This window comes from Hylobates moloch, unplaced genomic scaffold (genome assembly GCF_009828535.3).
Source record: "Hylobates moloch isolate HMO894 unplaced genomic scaffold, HMol_V3 SCAFFOLD_22, whole genome shotgun sequence".
Lineage (NCBI taxonomy): Eukaryota > Metazoa > Chordata > Mammalia > Primates > Hylobatidae > Hylobates > Hylobates moloch.
The window spans coordinates 46959838-46976504 of NW_026652297.1; the positions used below are offsets into that span (position 1 = coordinate 46959838).

The following is a 16667-nucleotide window of genomic DNA, read 5'->3' on the forward strand; positions in this document are numbered from 1 at the left end:
CCATGCCTCGCTAATTTTTTGCATTTTTAGTAGAGATGGGGTTTCACCATGTTGGCCAGGCTGGTCTCGAACTCCTGACCTCGTGATCCACCCGCCTCAGCCTCCCAAAGTGCTGGGATTACAGGTGTGAGCCACCGCGCCTGGCCCTGAAGAGTCACTTTTATCTAGCTCTTCATATCTGAAATTTTTATGTCATTTTGTTTTCAGTCATTTCAATGTATTTTTTCCCCAGGTGGTTCTTTATAAAAAGGGTCATTGAGTTTAGCATTTTCCCCCCAAAAAGCATTTAAATTAACATGTCAACTTTATCTTCTATACAGATCTCAGAAAAAATGAAGATAAATTGAACCATCATCAGCGAATTGGGCTGAAGTAAGATGGCAAATTTTCTTTTGACACTTGAGATGTAAAAGTAAAATTTTTATAGACATTCCTTTATACACCACAAGGACTCTTCAAACTTAGCTAAACCACAACCATTTTCCTATTCAGAAGTGCTAAGATTTGTGGACTCTTACAGAGTATCCGCCTGTGTTCATACAATGCTTTCACTTTTGCTTTCTAGTTTACTTGTTTTGAGGATTTCCCTTATTCTTTTGACTTTAGCAGGGAACTTCCTCTTAAAATACCTAGGACTGAGTGTATCAGGCAGTCAGCAGGTGTTTATTTCATGCTCACATTGTACAAAGCACTGCACTAGGTCTGGAGTAAAGATACAGAGAGGTTGAGTGTAGCTTTTAACAAGTTTATAGTCTACCCGAGAAGATAGGACATGAATATGAAAAACTAAATTAAAAAAAAAGGACAAACCTCATACCTAAATAACCATATAGGAATAACTACTAGGCTCTGTATCAGCATCAGTAATTATTTTGTGTGCCAGATATAGTCTGGGAACCCTTTTTCTAATTATTTACAGTTACAGTGCATAAGCACTATATGTATCTCTTCTGGCATTATATAGTGTGAGTGATTCACTCCTAATAACCTTTTGAATTTTCCTGTTGATGCTTTACCATAATATTTTAAACTTATACTCCCATTCCAAAATCTTGAGCCAGTAAGAGACCTGGATGGTATGGTTCTTGCTTTCCTGGCATTTCTGTAGTAAATGGAGGTCTTCTGAAGAACTGGTTTGGTGAGAATTGGCTGTGAACAGGCGCTTCATCATGCTGAAGCATATGCTTAGTTGCTGTTTCACACTGAATTTCCTAACAGCCTTATTGAGGTGTAATTCATATGTCCTGTAATTCATCCATTTAAAATATACAATTCAGTGACTTTTAGTGTATTCACAGAGTTGTGCAACCATCACTACAGTCAGTTTTAGGACATTTTTGTTATCTCAGAAAGAACCCTGTGCCTATTACTAGTCATTCCCCAATTGCCTCCCCTTACCCCCACCTCAGACCTAGGCAGCTGCTCATCTACTTTCTGTTTCTACGGATTTGCCTATTCTGGACACTTAATGTAAATGAAGTCATACAGTATGTGGTCTTTTGTGACTGACTTCTTTCACTTAGCATATTGTTGTCGGAGTTTATATTGCAGGATAGTATTTAAAAATATAATTTTGCAGGATATAAGAGCGGTAAACTGTAACCCCTTGCCTTGTCAGTAGACAGCAGTCTACTTTGAAAATATACCCTAACTTAAATATATTTATTTACTCTTGTTACATGAATATGTAGTTTATTTACAAATAAGTTTAGATGGAGCCTTTGAAATATTACTTAAGGATTTTGATCCAATTTAGGAATAAACCTCCCCCCATTCACCCCACCCCCAATTTTGCTGTTGTCATCTCAATGAATTCATTCTAGCCTTGATTTGTGAGAATGATCTGCTGATATGGCACGGACAATTGTCATAAAAGGCAATTTAATTTTTAAGGAGATTTAAATTTTACAAAAATCTTTTTTCTACTTATTCTATCTTTATAGATATTTTGGGGACTTTGAAAAAAGAATTCCTCGTGAAGAGATGTTACAAATGCAAGTAAGATGTGTCAAATTATATTATTTGATTAGAATTGAGAGTGTCACTTGGTGAAAAGCCATTTTGGGAATACTGACTTAATTTTTCTTCTATTAGGATATTGTACTAAATGAAGTTAAAAAAGTGGATTCTGAATACATTGCTACGGTCTGTGGCAGTTTCAGAAGAGGTAACATACTTCCTAATCTTGGGTTATTTTTGCCCTGATGTTAAAATTGCCTAATATATGGGAAGAATTTGGATTAAAAAGATGTAATTTGTGGTACTTCATAGACTTACTAAGACCTAGTAGTATTAGTTGAGGGTATTTGTTTATAGATGGGAATATGTAACTAGGGGAAATTCATCCTGATTTTATTATAGGATGATATTTTAATGACTAGTTTTAACGACATATATTAAATGACTTTAAGTATATTGAAATGCTAGTAATGGTTGTCTTTGGCTGTTTGGCTAGATGGTAGTGAAGTTGTGGGTAGTTTTGTTAATTTACCTTTCTTTTAACTTTTTTTTTTTTTTTGAGACAGAGTCTCACTCTCTCGCCACACTGGAGTGCAGTGGCACCATCTTGGCTCACTGCAACCTCCACCTCCCGGGTTCAAGTGATTCTCCTGCCTCAGCCTCCTGAGTAGCTGGGACTACAGGCGCGTGCCACCATGCTCAGCTAATTTTTGTATTTTTAGTAGAAACAGGGTTTCACCATGTTTGCCGGGATGGTCTCAATCTCTTGGCCTCGTGATCCATCCGCCTCGACCTCCCAAAGTGCTGGGATTACAGGCGTGAGCCACCGTGCCCGACTGCCCAAGTTTTCTGTAAGAGAGCTAAGAATAATGTCTTAGAAGTACCAGTTCAAAACCAATTCTTACAACAACTGGGTTCATCAGAAGAGTTCTGCTTAGTATGTGAATGTGAGCAAAGTAAGAACCATACAATCCTGGTGTCTTACTGGTTTAAAATTTTGAAAATCTCATACATGCTTAAAAATATTAACTTTTGGCTGGGCGCGGTGGCTCATGCCTATAATCCCAGCAATTTGGAAGGCCGAGCTGGGTGGATCACAAGGTCAGGAGATCGAGACCATCTTGGCTAACACGGTGAAACCCCATCTCTACTGAAAATACAAAAAATTAGCTAGGCATGGTGGTGGGCGCCTGTAGTCCCAGCTACTCGGGAGGCTGAGGCAGGAGAATGGCATGAACCTGGGAGGCGGAGCTTGCAGTGAGCTGAGATCGAGCCACTGCACTCCAGCCTGGGTGACAGAGCGAGACTCCATCTCAAAAAAAAAAAGTTAACTTTTAAAATTGGAATAGAAAAACCTTATTTAAAACATTTTAGAGTATGTTAGAGTAGATAGAGTAGATACCTGAACTGAATCTCTGGCCACCTATGGAGTTTTGTCTAGGAAGTAGGTGAAGGCCTATCAGGAATACTCTGGGTAGCTGCTGTAAGAATCTAGAGTTGGAGAGAGAAAATTAAATCCATACTCACTGATCAGTAGAAAGAACTTTGGACTGAGGTCAAAAGACCTGGGGTCTGAGGCCAAATCTACCAGTATTATGTGTCTCCTGATCTTAGATTCCATACTCGCAAAATGAGAGAACTGAAGTTAACCAGTTTTTCAAGTATGTCTGCATCAGAAATACCTAGCACTTAAAAAAAATACATATTGTTGTACCCTCCTACAAATAAGAATCTCCTTAGGTGGGAACTGGGATTCTGTATTTTCAAAATGTAGATTTGGAGGCACAGCAAGCCAAATGCATGCTATGTTGGCTATGACAGCCTTCCTGTATTTATTTATTTCTATTTTATTTTTACTTTTTTGGGGTATGTTGTATGGTTATATGCTTTCACATAAAAAGGTATACTGTAAGACGTCTCACTTCCACAGTCCCTGTGTACTCCTTTCTACTCCTTCCTACTAAGTCCCATTAAGAACCACTTCCCTATGGATTCTTAAACAATGTTTCTTCATGAAAATACAACTAAATATTAGTATACCATCTTTATTTCTTTCTTCTCCCTTTCTTTCATAAAGTTACATAATATATATACAATACTATACCTTGCTTTTTTCACTTACAAATACATCCTAGAGATTTTTCCATATCAGTATATAGAAAACTTCCTTATTTATTTAGTTTTTGAGATGGGGTCCCTCTCTGTCACCCAGGCTGGAGTGTAGTGACGTGATCTTGGCTCACTGCAACCTCCGCCTCCTGGGCTGAAGTGCTCCTCCCACTTCAGCCTTCAGAGTAGCTGGGACCACAGGCACGTGCCACCACACCTGGCTAATTTTTTTTTTATTTTTGGTAGAGACATGGTTTTACTATGTTGCCTGGGCTGGTCTCAAACTCTTGGCTCAAGTGATCTACCCACCTTAGCCTCCCAAAGTGCTGATATTATAGGCATGAACCACCGTGCCCGGCCCCTTATTCTTTTTTGTAGCTGCATAACATTCAGTTGTATGCATGTATCATACTTCATTTATTTATCCAGTCCCCCCTATTAATGGACCCTTGGGTTGTTTCTCTCTTTGCTCATACAGTTTGTTTTTGTTTTCTTTAAATAAAGTGAAACATTTTTGTTGGTAGGCGGATGGTGAAAGACATCTAGCTTTTAGGAGAAGGAAATGAGAAGAAGAGAAGGCAATAGAATTTTCTTGATTAAAATAGCTTCCATAGATGTCCAGTACACATTCAGTCTAGTCTTTTTTTTTTCTTTTTTTTTTCTTTTTTTGAGGCAGAGTCTCGCTGTGTTGCCCAGGCTGGAGTGCAGTAGTGTGATCTCGGCTCACTGCAAGCTCCACTTCCCAGGTTCAAGCAATTCTCCTGCCTCAACCTCCCGAGTAGCTGAGGTTACAGGCACACACCACCATGCCCGGCTAATTTTTGTATTCTTTTTTTAGTAGAAAAGGGGTTTCACCATGTTGGCCAGGCTGGTCTTGAACTTCTGACCTCAAGTGATCCGCCCACCTTGGCCTCCCAAAGTGCTAGGATTACACGTGTGAGCCACCATGCCCGGCCTGGCCTTCTTTGTATTTAAATATTTGGTTAAGGCACTGTGGCTCATGCTTGTAATCCCAGCACTTGGGGAGGCTGAAGTGGGAGGATCGCAAAGACACTGCAAGATCTTTAGTCACCAAAAGTGTGTTTGGCCTCCATTGTACTTATCAAAATGAAAGGGAGGAGATAGATTGGATTCTTTTATGCTGTATACCAGGCACTATAGTGGATGCTTTTACATATGTTCTTACTTACTTACACAATAGCATATGAAGTAGTTTTTAGTAGTTTACATATAAGAAAACTGAGGTATAGAGGAATGAAGAGTCCTCACTTGCAACACTGAAAAAAAAGTAAAATGAAAAAATTCCATCTAAGTGGAGACAGAATTTCATAGAATATAGGAAAAGAAAGGTTTAAATAGCTGTATATAACTTGCCTGAAGCTATGTGGTTGTAGAGTATAGATCTATTAATTGAGTTCAATCATAAGAATTGAAGTGAGTTTTCTTTTTTTTAAAAAAAAAAGAGCCTGGGTCTCTCTATGTTGACTGGGTTGGTCTCGAACTCCTGGGCTCAGCGATCCTCTGGCCTCAGCCTCTCAAAGTGCTGGGATTACAGGCATGAGCCAGCGTGCCTGGCCGAAATGAGTTTTCTGATTAACCTTTATAGAGTTAGAGTATATTGTTTAATTTGCGATTTTTACATATAAAGTTGTTCGTAGGTGTATTTCAAAGCTATTTTAAAATATTGTTTTTATTCATTATTGAGTAGTTACTTAGGTGCATTTTTAATACATTAAATTAACTTGTTGTGTGCAATGTATATCTAATGCCGATTACTGTTGTCATCACAGATTCTGCTGTCTACATCAATACACCTGAATAGTTGGACAGAAAATTGAAATCTTTTAACTAATTCTGACTATGAAGCACAGTGAAATAGAAAGTTAGGCTATAAGAAGTAAGGCTCTTCTGTGTGTCATCAGCTTGGTTCCATTTGCCCAACTGATAAATTTACGTGAACAATCTCATATGTGTCTTCTGTCATCACAGGTGCAGAGTCCAGTGGTGACATGGATGTTCTTCTGACCCATCCCAGCTTCACTTCAGAATCAACCAAACAGGTGCCTCAGAGTTTATAATCAATGGTGATCAGTCTTACACAACAGTGAATTTCACTTTTTAAGTGATAGTTGGATATTTTCAGAATAAGTTTTGTTTTCACCTTCCTGAAAAGTCTGCTGAAGAGCTTTCTACTGATTGAATTCTGCGAAAGGCAAATTTCTCAAAAGGGATACCTATTATTCTTCCATGAGTTGCTGGGAGGACAGTCTACCATTTGAAAGAGATGACATTGAATACAATAGTTGTAGAACGATTTACTGTCTGTGATAAATACTTTAGAAATACTATAATCAGATTTTCATTAAAGGAATATTTTATCTTAAAAAATGAAATATTGAGAAACCTTACTTCTATTAGAAAACCTGTGAAGGCAAAACATTTTTTATTTTAGAATATATGCCTTTGGAAGATGAAACAGCTGACTCTTTGATTGTTTTTTTTCTCATGAGCCATTTCAAGAACAGGAAAACTCTGATTTAAGGAAACAGATAAATACAACTGATCATTGTTTTTACAATCATAATACCTTAAACAGTGGTTTCTAAAAATATGTTTCATTTGATAAGATGGATTTTCTATTAGAGGGAAAAAGTACGTGCTCAGAACATTAGAAAACATAGAGATGGCCGGGCATGATGGCTCACGCCTGTAATCCCAACTCTTTGGGAGGCCAAGGTGGGTGGATCACGAGGTCAGGAGATCAAGACCATCCTGCCCAACATGGTGAAGCCCTATTTCCACTAAAAATACAAAAATTAACCAGGCATGGTGGTGCGTGCCTGTAGTCCCAGCTACTCGGGAGGCTGAGGCAGGAGAATTGCTTGAACCCGGGAGGCAAAGGTTGCAGTGAGCCGACATCGTGCCCCTGCACTCCAGCCTGGCAACAAAGTGAGACTCCGTCTAAAAAAAAAAAAACAAAATAGAGATTTCTCCATAAATAATTAGAAAACTCATGTTTTCTCATTTCCCGGGCCCGATTCCCTGCCAAAAAAAAAAAAGTTTTCTTATTCAGGCATGATGTTGTTCCTGGTACTCTGGATGCTGAGGTGTGAGGATCACTTGAGTCCAGGAGTTCAAGGCTATAGTTTGCCATGATTGTACCTGTGAATAGCACAGTCTCCAGCCTGTGCAATATAGCAAGACTCTGTCTCTAAAAATATTGTTAAATATTTTCTTGCCATTATAAAGTAATTACTCTTTTTCTAATTCCCTAATTATGATTCTACAGCCAAAACTGTTACATCAGGTTGTGGAGCAGTTACAAAAGGTTCATTTTATCACAGATACCCTGTCGAAGGGTGAGACAAAGTTCATGGTAAGTACTTGTTAGAGTTAGCACATCTAAAAAAAAACTTGGAGACTGTTCAGTAACCATTCTGAGTGTGTGACTTCATGGTAGCTTTGAATTACAGTCAACAAATAGAGTATCCATGAGACTTTAAAGAAAAATAATCAGCAGGGGCCGGGTGCGGTGGCTCACACCTGTGATCCCAGCCCTTTGGGAGGCCGAGGCGGGTGGATCACCTGAGGTCGGGAGCTCAAGACCATGCTGACCCACATGGAGAAACCCTGTCTCTACTAAAAACACAAAAGTGGCTGGGCGTGGTGGCGCATGCCTGTAATCCCAGCTACTCGGGAGGATGAGGTGGGAAAATCACTTGAACCCAGGAGGCGGAGGTTGCGGTGAGCAACTGCACTTCAGTCTGGGCCACAAGAGAGAAACTCCGCCAAAAAAAAAAAAAAAAAAAAAAGAAAGAAAAATAATCAGCAGGATGCCTGATTCTCATAGTTACTCTCAGAATATTTTAGGGAAGAATTTTCTTTTAAATTCTCCACTTGTAAATAACACGTGTCATCAGAATAGTTAATTAGGCCTGAGCACGGTGGCGTAATCCCAGCTCTTCGGGAGGCCCAGTGGGCGGATTACAAGGTCAGGTGATCAAGACCATCCTGCCTAACACGGTGAAACCCCGTCTCTACTAAAAATATAAAAAATTAGCCGGGCGTGGTGGTGTGCACCTGTAGTCCCAGCTATTCGGGAGGCTGAGGCAGGAGAATCACTTGAACCTGGGAGGCAGAGGTTTCATTGAGCCGAGATCGCACCACTGCACTCCAGCCTGGGTGACAGACCGAGACTCTGTCTCAAAAAAAAAAAAAAAAAAAAAGAATAGTTAATTAGGCATAATCTGCTTTTTGAAAATATCAGTAATGACTTTGACACACAGTAAGTTTTTCCCTAAAATAGCAAATGGTTCTCATCTTCTCTGACTCAGAATTCTTCAGTTAAGTAAAGTTAGAATTGATTGAAAAATATTAATCTATTTCAACACCAAAGAAAGAAAAGTCATCAGGATCTGTGATAGAACACTCAGGGGAAGAAACGTGTTACATGGAATGATAACGAGGAAAGTTGATGGGGGGGAATTAAGACTTAATAATTCAAGATGAATGGCTAGTGGATTAAAAGCAGATTAATAAATGATTCTGTATAAACACCAACAGGAAGGCAGATAGAAATCTAGAATTAAGATTTTTTTTTTTGAAACGGAGTTTCACTCGTCACCCAGGCTGGAGTGCAGTGAGGTGATCTTGGCTTACTGTAACCTCCACCTCCCGGGTTCAAGCGGTTCTCCTGCCTCACCCTCCCGAGTAGCTGGGATTTCAGGCGCCTGCCACCACGCCCAGCTAATTTTTGTATTTTAGTAGAGACCGGGTTTCACCATGTTAGCTGGGCTGGTCTCAAACAACTGACCTCAGGTGATCCGCCTGCCTCGGCCTCCCAAAGTACTGGGATTACAGGCATGAGCCACCGTGCCCAGCCTAGAATTAAGATTCTTAGTTCCTTTTTTTTTTTGAAACAGCATCTTGCTCTGTCACCCAGGCTGTAGTGCAGTGGCGAAACATGGCTCACTGCAGCCTCACCCTCCAGGGTTCAAGCAATCCTCCCACCTAGTAGCTGGGACTACAGGTGTGCACCACCATACCTGGCTAATTTTTGTATTTTTTGTGGAGATGGGGTTTCACCATGTTGCTCAGACTGGTCTCGAACTCCTCAGCTCAAGTGATCCACCCTCCTTGGCCTCCCAAAATACTGGGATTACATGTATGAGCCACTGTGCCCGGGCCTCTTACTACTTTCTTAAGGTGACATTTAGTGTTCTGTCACTTATATACATCATTTGAGTCCATTTTTTCCACACCCCACTTTTCCCGGGTGATAACGACTGAAAGGAAAGAGACTGTGCTTTTGGAGAGTGGACGTGCTAAAATTAGTAAGAGTCTCAGCGCATAGATTTGACAAGAGTTTTAGCCAAAACTAGAAGACAGTTGAGAAAGATAAATTGTCATATCATTCAGAAAGTAGAGTAGTGTTTGCCAGGGCCTGGAAGGAGGGGGTAATAGGGAGTTGCTGTTAAAATGGCACAGTTTCAGTTGGGGAAGATGAAAACATTCTGGAGATGGATGGTGGTGATGGTTGCACAACAATGTGAATGTACTTAGTACCACAGAGTGGTACACTTAAAAATGGTTAAAATAGTAGTCAGGCACAGTGGCTCATGTCTATAATCCCAGTGACTTGGGAGGCTAAGGTGGGAGAATGGCTTGAGCCCAGGAGTTTGAGGGTATAGTGAGCCATGATCGCACTACTGCACTCCAGCCTGGGTGCCTGTAGTCCCAGGCAAGACCCCATCTCAAAAAAGAAAAAAAAAATAGATGGCCAATAGATGGTAAATTGTATGTTGTGTATATTTAACCCACACACATACAAAAAATCATGTCATTAAGTTCAGCATGGTGATATTAGCGGGCTGTGAAAGTGTATTTTCTAAGCTGGTCACATTTTAACAATGCTTCCAAACGAACTTTGGAAAGATAAAAGTAAAGATTCTAGTCAGTCTTGGAAATTAAATCTCTGATTTGTTCTCTTCACTCTGTCAAGTTTTGAAGTCTTACTCTGTTCCCAAAAGTATATACATACATGAGATGGTATTAAAAATAGGGCTTGTGTATGCCCCATGAACAGCCTTTTCAAATTTAGGTGGATTTTAATTCACTCAAAATGAATGTGCATGAATCTTACATTTAAGAATATTCAGTCAGATAAAATCCTTTATAAAAACAGTATCTGCTAGACAAGTTGGATGTTTTGCACAGTAGAAAAGTGTCTTGCTATGTCTGGGCATATTCTGGGGACCTCTCTGGCCTAAATCTCTTCCTCAAGTATCACCCCTGTGAAAGTCACTAGAAATCCTTACTGGGAAGTGTGCCAACTATTTTCGGAGTTAATGACCAGGAAGGTGTTTCCACACTACCAAGGCAGAAGCCGTTTTTTTATAATCTTAATGGTGTTCTGCTGTGCTCGAAGAGAGATCCAGAGGAAAAACCAACAGAAGCTATAGAAATCCAGCTAGCAAGAATACAAGGTAAAAGGGCCAGGCATGGTGGCTCACGCCTGTAATCCCAGCACTTTGGGAGGCTGAGGCAGGTGAATCACCTGAGGTCAAGGAGTTCGAGACCAGCCTGGCCAACATGGCGAAACTCCATCTCTACTAAAAATACAAAAATTAGCCGGGCGTGGTGGCAGGTGCCTGTAGTCCCAGCTACTGGGGAGGCTGAGGTGGAAGGATCGCTCGAACCCTGAAGGCAGTGGTTGCAGTGAGCTGAGATTGTGCCACTGCATTCCAGCCCTGACGACAGAGCAAGACTCCCTCCCAAAGAAAAAAAAAAAAAGAAAAAAGTATAATCTAGTGGGCTGGATGTAACCTGAAAAGGAAAGGTGGGTAGCCAAGTCTTTCTGATCTTGTTGATAGTGTTGGACTTGGGTTATCCCAGTACATGTGCCACAGGAAAGAGTACTAAGGCCAGTCACCCATCCTAGGATAGACCCTATCTTGACTTCGTAGTCTTTCAATCATACATCTGGCAGCACATCTAGCGGTATTGCCAGGAAAGGCATCCCCCAGACGTATTTCCAGAAGAAAACAGGCTAAAAAACAAGAAGACTGGGTCTGTATAGAAGATTCAGGTGACAATAAGAACAAGAAACTAAGGCCTTTATGTTGCGACATAGGAATCCATCTCAGTGGGTGGTTTTTGACAAAGTTTGGATGTTATACCTGTGGTTCATAGTCCCTGGAACTTAAAAAAATACCATAGTTGAGCATGCTGTTTTGACATTTGTAATCATTGTTAGGAAGAGAAGCACTCGAGGTCAACTTTCAAATCAATTTTAGAGACAGATAAGAGGTGGTTTGTATCTTTCATTATAGAAGAATAGACTTGGATACAGAAGACAGAGGGTCTTATATCTGGCTCCATTACTAATACTCTGTGTGGCATTGGGAAGGTGGATTTACTTCTAAAAGGCCTGAGTTTTATCTTTAAAATTGATATTTGCCCTACGTCAGAAGACCGTTATGCAGATCAAAAATAATATATGTGGAAACTTTGAAGAGTTTGTACAAATATTTGATGTACAAATAAGAATTTGCACAACTTCAAAGATAATGGATCTTCCAAGAGTTGTACAAAGAGAGCTGCACAAATATAAGATGTCATCTGTGTGGAAATGGATCAGTAGAGGAAGGTGACCTGGTAAGGGTTAGATTGGGGAACAAAAGAAGGGATAGAAGGAGAGAGGATGGTGCCATGAAAGGAGAACAGAATGAGGAGAGTGAGCACCCCCAGGGCAGAAGTTGTATTCAGTCAATTCAGCAAATACGTACAAGCATGTCCTCCATTCCAGGCACTGTTCTCGAAGCTTGGGATGTATCCATGAATTTAAGTAAAACTCATATTTGAGGATTGTGGGAAGGGACTGATAGTTAACAATGAACATAATAAATACGTGAATTATATAATAGGTTGGGTAGTAAGTGTTATTTTTTAAAAAGGAAGAACAGGGTGTAGGGGAGAGGAGAGTGCAGGAGGCAGTATTAAATAGTGTGGTTGGAGGCAGCCTCATTGAGAACATGAGACTTAGAGAAAGACATAGGGAGTTAGCTAAGCAGGTATCTGAGGGAAGAGATAGCCAGGCAGGAGTCCGAGCAGCAAGCCTATGGGAATGAGCATGAGCAAGATATCCAAAGAAGCTAAGAGCTCTAGGCTTCTAAAAGGAAATTGGCTGCAAAATGAATTCAACTTAGGTAGGGAAATAAACCATTCTCATTCCATATCCCCTTTTTTTGCAAAACCTCTTCTTGCTATCACCACTTACTAGTCTTAAAGGTATGCCTCTCCATGTGTTTTCCAAGTTATCTTCAAGACACAAATTCCTTTAAGCTAATAGTAATCAAACCGTAGGAAAGCCATGGTTATTCCAGATCATCTTGTACAGTCATAGTCTTCAGATAATTGAGCTGTTCTTCCTGTGAATATAGTAACACTCAGAAGAAAAAAACAGTTTCCTCTGCATTTAACTATTGGTTTTATATAAGGTGAGTGCCATTCAAATTTCAGTATTTTGTGCAAGTTTGGCCTTGGGTGATTTTCTGTGAAATATCTGCAGTAAGAATTCAAGGGACAATAGGAGATACCATGGCTACCCCGAGGAAATGAAAGAGGCTTTATTTCAGACACTCAGTATGAAGCTACCCAAATGAAATGCCAAACAAAGCTAATCCACTCAATCTAATACAGAATTTACAGCAAAACAGAGAAATTCTTTAACATTAGCACTTCAGAAAAAGTGCAGGAAATAAAATTAGCCTTGAGGAAAGGAACAAAGCCATGAGATAAAATCCTATTACTGATGGGACAAACAGCAACATCATTCCCTGTGGCATCTAGACATCCACATCCGCAAGGTAATACCTCCTGGTAATTCCAGGTGGAAATGACTTCTGATCCACTTGAAGGTGGAAGTTGAGTTGGAACTTGTTAGTGTCTAAGAAGGTAGGTTTCATATTTTGAAGGTAAACATGTTTCATTAATCTTTCTTCCATAGGAACAGCTAAAGAACTAGTTTAGATTTTAATTTTTCTATTTTGCTGAGTGAAAAAGTATGGCTTTTAGTGGCATGTGTTAACTTGACCACTCTTGAGGACCAGAAGCTTGTGACTTGTGTATTTTTCTTAGAATGTAGCATTTGATACTTTTTAAGTGGAAATTTGGTGGTGCTTATAGCTTGTTTTACATATGTATGGGTTGTTGACCAGTCCAGATTTTTTGTCCATTTTTCGGGAAAGGGAAAAGATAAAACAGACTTGGATAACTTTTGTTTGGAAGCTGTAAAAGTATAATGAAAAATTATGTGGAGAAGAAAGAAAGTGATCCTCTCATTTTCTGATCTCATGTTTTTCTTATTTTCCGTGTCTTTCTCCCTTCTAGTGTCTGAGAGATTTCTTCAATTCCAAACTCTTTTACTTCTGCTACCTATCATTTTAAATTTTGATTTAAACCTTTCCCTGAGGGTTTTCTGTAGTATTCTCTTCTTACTTCATGGATAGAATATCTTCCGTTATTACTGGAAGCTTTTTTGTTTGAGACTATACTGGTAGCTTTTTTCTTTGTTTTCTTCTTCCTGCATAATCATCGTTTCTTCCATGTTGCTCTCTTCTGTTTATTTTGACGTCTGTGTTTCGTGTTCAGTGTTTTCTTTGATTAGTTTCTTGCTTAGAATCACGCAAAGGCCAAATCCTCATAATGAGAATCCTTATTTGCAGTTTCGTGTAGTTCTGTAAGTATCATGAAGTGTAATAGAAAGGTGGGGATAGTGTATTGCTCACAGAAGCTGCCAAGTTAAAAGTGCTCTCAGAATTCTAGAGCTGCTAACATTAAAAACAAAAATGGCCTTGTGTTTTACTTGATTAAAATTAAGCCTTAAGTTTAGAACAGCTTTAAACTTGGTTTAAAATATTCATTTTAGGGTGTTTGCCAGCTTCCCAGTAAAAATGATGAAAAAGAATATCCACACAGAAGAATTGATATCAGGTATTGTTCAGACTTTGTTGCTGACCTGTTAACTTTTCCAGACTTGTCTCGTTTTCTCCCTCCCTGTTTGTATCTTGGAGTTCACATTCATATCCAGAGCCTCTTTTTACTTCCGAGAGCCATATGTTCTTGCCAAATGCAATGTTCAGCTCCAAAGTGTGTAAAGAATAATGACTGTCTACAGACTCCGATTTATTTTCTCTAGATTTGCACCTCACCATGATGCCTTCCACAGCTCAAAAGTCATTTCCTGCTTGGGCTAAGTTAGTTGTAATAAGTGATAATGCAATTTCATTTCCCCACACCTCTTTCAGAGCAAAGTTCACAGAAACCTAAACAAGGTTGGGGTGATTTGAGCAGTCTACGTCATGGTAGTCTTCTCTTCAAATTATTAGACCACTTAGGCTTATCTTCGGTATTTTGTTCCTTATTGATTTTAGGAGTCCTGTATTTGCTAAACTTGAAATGCATGGTAAAAAAATGTATCTACTGTCCATTTTTTTTAGGTTGATACCCAAAGATCAGTATTACTGTGGTGTTCTCTATTTCACTGGGAGTGATATTTTCAATAAGAATATGAGGGCTCATGCCCTAGAAAAGGGTTTCACAATCAATGAATACACCATCCGTCCCTTGGGAGTCACTGGTGAGTGTCCATGTGTGTATTAGAGATCATCTCTCATCTGGAGAGAAGGTTATTTTCAAAGATACTTTGGTTTAGCAAACCTTCTAATAACTATGCCAGTTAGTGTAGTTTCTTTGTATATTTAGTCCTTCAGGCAACGAGAGGATTTAATGCATAACATGCTCCTAGGCCCTCAGTTGAAGGCCATCAAGGCAAGTGTTATTTCCAGCTTTGTTAAAATGGATTAAACCCTTTCATGCTCAGTAAAAAAATGTTATTCATCTAAAAGGGTTTTTTTTTTGCTGTTGTTTAATGTACCTCTAGGACCCCTGAAAAACTCAAGTATCATTGTTTTCAGTGCCACATACTTTGCTTTTAGTGCCACGGTATCTTTGGCCCCATGCTTTTAAAGTTTAAAGAATAAGGATTGCTGAATCTATGCTTAGTGGGTCCTGTTAACATTTCACAGTATACTATGTGGTTTACTGTTCTCTACTAGGAGAATGAATTTTTGTCATTTTGTCCTCAAAGTATAAAATAAGGCTTTCATCCCTAGTAGACTAGGGCAGTGCTTCTCACAATTCAGTGTGCATACCAGCAACATGGGGGCCTCACTAAATTCAGATTCTAATTCCTTGGGCTTGCAGTGGGGCTCAGGATTCTGCATTTCTAGTAAGCTTCTAGATCAGAGGTTACCAATCTTTTAGCTTCCCTAGGCCACATTGGAAGAAGAATAATTGTCTTGGGCCACACATAAAATACACTAACACTCACGATAGCTGATGAGCTTTAAAGAAAAAAATCACAAAAACATCTCATGTTTTAAGAAAGTTTACGAATTTGTGCTGGGCCACATTCAAAGTTGTGCTGGGCCCATGCAGCAGGCGGGCCATGGGTTGGATAAGCTTTTTCTAGATAATGCCAGTGCTGCGAGTCCAAGAACCAAGTTGCAAAGGAACTCACTAGAGTATTTTATATAATACATAGTGGCTTCAGCAGAAAGGACAGTCATGAGTGAGGATGACTTGAGTGGCCCTAGCTGGGATCCCCAGGTTCCCTTTGTGGCACTGATGACTCACAAGATGAAGCTCCAGCACAGGCTCCTGGGAGAGGATAGAGGTGGTCAGTGTCTTTTTTTTTTTTTTGAAATGGAGTTTCGCTCTTGCTGCCCAGGCTGGAGTGCAATGGCACATTCTCGGCTCACTGCAACCTCTGCCTCCCAGGTTCAAGCGATTCTCCTGCCTCAGCGTCCCGAGTAGCTGGGATTACAGGCATGCGCCACCACACCTGGCTAATTTTGTATTCTTAGTAGAGACGGGGTTTCTCCATGTTGGTCAGGCTGGTCTCAAACTCCTGACCTCAGGTGATCTGCCTGCCTCGGCCTCCCAAAGTGCTGGGATTACAGGCGTGAGCTACCGCGTCCGCTGGTGTCTTTTTTTTTCAGTGACTTGGTTACCATTTTCTTTTTTCTTCTGAAAGCAAGTCCTACACAGCTCTTAATCTTGAACCCTCTATAACTAAACTATAAAACTGGTTCTTACAATAAGTTTTTTCTCTCTGTACTTGCAGGAGTTGCAGGAGAACCCCTGCCAGTGGATAGTGAAAAAGACATCTTTGATTACATCCAGTGGAAATACCGGGAACCCAAGGACCGGAGCGAATGAGGCCTGTATCCTCCCTGGTATACACAACCCAATAGGAGTCTTAATTTATTTCTTAACCTTTGCTATGTAAGGGTCTTTGGTGTTTTTAAATGATTGTTTCTTCTTTATGCTTTTGCTTGCAATGTAGTCAATAAAACCTCATGTACTATTATTGGATGATGATGATCTTATTTTCTTAGCAAATATGTTTAGTTTAAATTTTCACATTATGTTCATGATCATACTTTACTATGGGTTTTGTAGAGAGAAATATGAGATGATAGCAGATCTTTAATGGGAGTTTTTATTTTCTCATATTCTGCTCTATGCTATAAACC

The 16667-nt window shown here is 39.8% G+C and overlaps 1 protein-coding gene across 3 annotated transcripts in view; it reads left to right on the forward strand.

Moving 5' to 3' along the window:
• POLB (DNA polymerase beta) overlaps positions 1 to 16509 on the forward strand; it is a 31883-nt gene extending 15374 nt beyond the window's left edge. Inside the window, exons 7-14 of one of the 3 annotated variants that reach the window (XM_032143771.2) lie at positions 321 to 372; positions 1944 to 1998; positions 2095 to 2167; positions 6058 to 6128; positions 7358 to 7444; positions 13997 to 14061; positions 14568 to 14707; positions 16256 to 16509. In XM_032143771.2, the coding sequence (XP_031999662.1) occupies positions 321 to 372; positions 1944 to 1998; positions 2095 to 2167; positions 6058 to 6128; positions 7358 to 7444; positions 13997 to 14061; positions 14568 to 14707; positions 16256 to 16350 (638 nt within the window). In that variant the 3' untranslated portion in view covers positions 16351 to 16509. The remainder of the gene's footprint in view (positions 1 to 320; positions 373 to 1943; positions 1999 to 2094; positions 2168 to 6057; positions 6129 to 7357; positions 7445 to 13996; positions 14062 to 14567; positions 14708 to 16255) is intronic. The other 2 variants (XM_032143772.2, XM_058433513.1) reach the window with 2 other exon arrangements.
• Positions 16510 to 16667: the final 158 nt, after the last annotated feature.